The sequence below is a fragment of the Pyrgilauda ruficollis genome, unplaced genomic scaffold, assembly GCF_017590135.1.
Source record: "Pyrgilauda ruficollis isolate IOZ18807 unplaced genomic scaffold, ASM1759013v1 scaffold29, whole genome shotgun sequence".
In the NCBI taxonomy this organism is placed as follows: domain Eukaryota; kingdom Metazoa; phylum Chordata; class Aves; order Passeriformes; family Passeridae; genus Pyrgilauda; species Pyrgilauda ruficollis.
This window is the reverse complement of record NW_024524266.1, coordinates 14,668,311-14,672,175: the sequence shown is the minus strand read 5'-3', so window position 1 is coordinate 14,672,175 and position 3,865 is coordinate 14,668,311. Positions and strand designations below refer to the sequence as shown.

Below are 3,865 nucleotides of genomic sequence, written 5' to 3'. Positions count from 1 at the left end.
TGCAGCTTTTGGGTCTGAGCTGCCTGCTCAGAGAGTGGAGAGAGTTGGTGACTGCTGGAACCCGACTGTGCCTTTGCAGAAATGCAATGAAAACTGATTCCAGAGCTGTGGTATGGCTAATCCCACAGTGACAGAGCGAGCTGGAGTACTTCTGAAATGTGCACTCTCCTATGCATTGCACTGAAATCTGTCTCCTCAAAAGTACCCTGCAGATATCTATGTCTAGGATCTAGTTTAAGATTCTTTTATAGCAACTAGAAAGTGATAAGCAAATCTAGGACACAATTAATTTCATTTTGATTTAGGTGTCTAAACCAGGCCAGATGAGTCATGCCTCCAAAACACTTTGCTTTTTCCACTGACATTTTCACGTATAAAAGGCAGAGACAATTAATTCCATCCTGATTGCAATGCAGAAGTGCAAAGTGCAAATTTAATGGTCTGAGATTTTTTAATGAAAAAGGAACCACACCAACAGCTGCTGATTAGTCTGGAACAGAAGGGGTGATACTCTCAGTATGAATCTCAAATCATCAAAGTTCAGAGGCAGCTGACACACCACACACAACAAAAGATGCTTCAAATCATATGTGAGAAAGGGGGAAACCCCTGGCCTCTTAAAAGCATGTAAGAAAAAGAGGGAAACCCCTGTCTTCTTAATGAACTTCAGGGCAAAATTAGATGCATTTTAGTGTAAGATATTCCAGCAGCTATACCACAACAAAAGACTTCTTGTCTCTCTCTCCACAACTCACTTGCCATTGGATGCATTGTGCAATACTTTGTGTTATAGAGGATATGCTTTGGTGAGGTTCAGCACAACAGGGACACTGGCTGATCACTTCACTCACTGGCTCAAGTGCCCAGTCAGGCAGAGACACTCCTGTTCATGTCCAAATTGGAGACATATCTGCAGCTAGTAAGAGACTGGTGAGTGCAATTACAGCTCAGGGAGTTTAAAATGAACTTTTTGTAATTAACTTCTTCCTATCATTTTTGTGTTTGCTGGTGTTTCCTTTCCCTTGGAGAAGGATGCTGTCGGAAGGTTACCTTCATAGAATCACCTACCTTTGGGAAGACCTGAACCCTGCACTCTACGAGAGTTTGCCTGATGAAGGGGTGTATGAAATGAGGTCCATTAATTATTCTTCCACAGGAGAAGCACAAGGAAAAAGCCTCCTTCAGAGATGCAGATCTGCTGGCAAGTGCATCTCCTCAGTCTGCTCCCGAGGTAGCAAGCACAGCAGAAGGCAGAAGGATAATCTCCCACAACCTGTCCAGCACCCAACACCCACAGGGCAGCCACCTCCAGCTACGCATGTCTGTGGGGAGCTGACAAAAAAAGTCACCTACCTGGTTCCACCTTCCTGCAAGAGCATTTGCAAGAACTACAACGATTTGCACATAGCTGGGGACTACGTGGTGCCGATTAGCTCGGTCACCACAGATTTCGCTTGTGACAGCGGCATAGGCCCCTTCTTGGAGTCCTCAGAGATCCCTCCCGCCATGGAGTCTGTGAAGGCTCCCCCCTCGAGCGACACCGCGCGCAGGCCGGGCCAGGGCCACTCGTCCTGCTGGCGGCTGGCCAGCCTCGGGCCCCACCAGCAGCCCCTCTCCGACTCTGCCCTCAATGACTACCTGGAGCAGAAGCTGCTGGAGCTGTACAAGCAGTACATCATGGACAGCACAGCAAACAGGGCATCCCCCACCCAGATCCTGGCCTCGGAGCTAATCATGACCAACGTGGATCAAATCAGCATGCAGATATCACGGGAGAGGAACATGGAGACTGTCAAGGCCAAAGACATTGTCATTAGCCGCTTCTTACAAATAGCCAGTGGGAAAATTTCCTCAGAAATGAGCACACCTACTCTGCATATTTCCCAATATAGTCACATTAATGCTTAGTGTTTGAATGTTAGAAAGTGTTTATGTTCTTCAAAGTTGGTTTTTAGTTTAAGATACTTCCTGCTTAATAAAAATGCCCTCACTATCCAGCACTTAAATAAAACTTTCAGTACATGTTAAATAAGTAAAACTACCTGTACTCCTGTGCTGCACAGCTCCTATTGTGGACCAGTAAGTTATTTTTTTTTAAGTTTTTTAATGAACCTCAGACATTAAAAAAGTTTCACAGAAAAAATGACTAAGAGCATATGAAACTCTTCCAGGTGCTCAGGTATTCGTTTTCTGCCCCACATACTTGTATCACTTCAAATTTCCTGTCTGTGGCACCTGCCATCCTACTCTGGGTCTGTGCTTGTGCAGGCTTACACTCATGTGAGGACAAGCAAGCACAGTGATGGCACAGTCACAGAAATAAAGAATTTAGGATGCCATCCAGTTCACCTCCCTGCCCTTAAGGGCTTTACTTGAGGACATCCCTCACAGAAGGTTTTATAACTTGTTCTTAAAGATATTAAGGGATAGACACTTAACAGCTCTTTCTATGCTAACCCTAATTATTTAATTGGTGTCTTCCTGTTCAAGAGTTACCATCCCTTTTTGTGAAGCCAAGGTCTGTTTCCAAACAGACAGGATGCTCCGGAGCGTGTGTGTAAACCTGTGTGCTTTGCACTGACTTGAACCCTCACAGTGAGCACTGGGGACCTGTGATCACAGACAGACGCCACCTTTGCCAGGTACTTACACACCTGACACTGCGGAGGGGTCATGTGGGGACAGCAGTAGTAATAAAGGGAGAAGAGGAAGGAAAATTTATCTTTGTTATGAGAATTGCACGTTGAAGGAAAAGGGCTAGTCCAAAGCCCATTGGATTAATGTGAACATTGCCCCGGAATGCAGAAGAAAAGCTGAAATGGAGCATTTGACACCGTGACTGAACACTTCTTTTGTTAGGATTGTTATATCATAGGTCAAGGTCATTTGAACATGATGTATTTTTAATTGAAGGCCCTATTTTGTAAAATTTCAGCAAGTCTTAACAAAGAAGAAAGAAACAATAACCAGAGCTGCCTCATAGCATGGGTTGGTACCTGCTCCGAGTGTTCATAATGTATATTGACAATGCCAATCCATCTTTGGTCGAAGTTCTGAATATCAGTATAACATAAATACTAATTTATACTAGATATTAATAAAATTATTTCATGTTATTGTTTCCACAGTGTTGTTTTGGCCTTTGTGTGCTTTCCCCCCCCCTGATTTATGTATTTTATTTAAGGCAGGTTTTTATGTATATTTCAAAAACAAATGTAAGGTGATAAACATGTCAATTTATTTTGTTGCTGCTGTTTTTCCAGAGATTACTGGGATAGCCCAGCATATTTTCCTGCATGTGCAGGTACTAAAAAAAAAAAAAGTTGCCATGAGAACCTGTGATGCTTAAATCCAGAGGGTGTACCTCTGTTGCCATAACAGCCTACCCAAATACTTATTCAGCAATTCAAGACAGATAATTTCTGTCATGCAATATTTCTAGACTGTGATCAAATGCTATTTACAAATAATAATAAAAAAGGCTACTTTAGGGGAAAATAACAATCATGGCAATGCATAGGCACACACATACATTCTGCATGCAACATCCATTACCAACAACCTGGAAAAATGACTTCCAGAGGAGAGCAAAAGCACAGAAATGTAACAGCTTTTATATCCTACAGATACAGATTCAGGCTTTTCAAAACACGAGGCTTTTGTTCATACCTAATGACATTCACATCACTGAGTTTCAGTTGCAAAAGACGTAGTGGAAAGCAACTTGCAGAGTTGAATGCGTAAATCAATATCCTTGCTGAAAGATCTGACTCCTTCATCAGAGGACACAATCGATTCTTGCACTCAGCTCTCCCCACTCCACAGACCTCGTCCTGCGCAAACAGAACAGCATTTTATTACCTCT

The 3,865-nt window shown here is 43.1% G+C and overlaps 1 protein-coding gene across 1 annotated transcript; it reads left to right on the top strand.

Moving 5' to 3' along the window:
- Positions 1-1,032: 1,032 nt before the first annotated feature.
- Positions 1,033-1,976, top strand: TASL (TLR adaptor interacting with endolysosomal SLC15A4). Its single transcript, XM_041472464.1, has one exon. It carries the CDS (start codon positions 1,033-1,035, stop codon positions 1,906-1,908), a length of 876 nt encoding a protein of 291 aa, XP_041328398.1. The 3' UTR covers positions 1,909-1,976.
- Positions 1,977-3,865: the final 1,889 nt, after the last annotated feature.

Excerpts from the sequence above, each read along its gene's own strand:
- TASL (XM_041472464.1), top strand. The coding sequence starts at position 1,033 with ATGCTGTCGGAAGGTTACCTTCATAGAATCACCTACCTTTGGGAAGAC.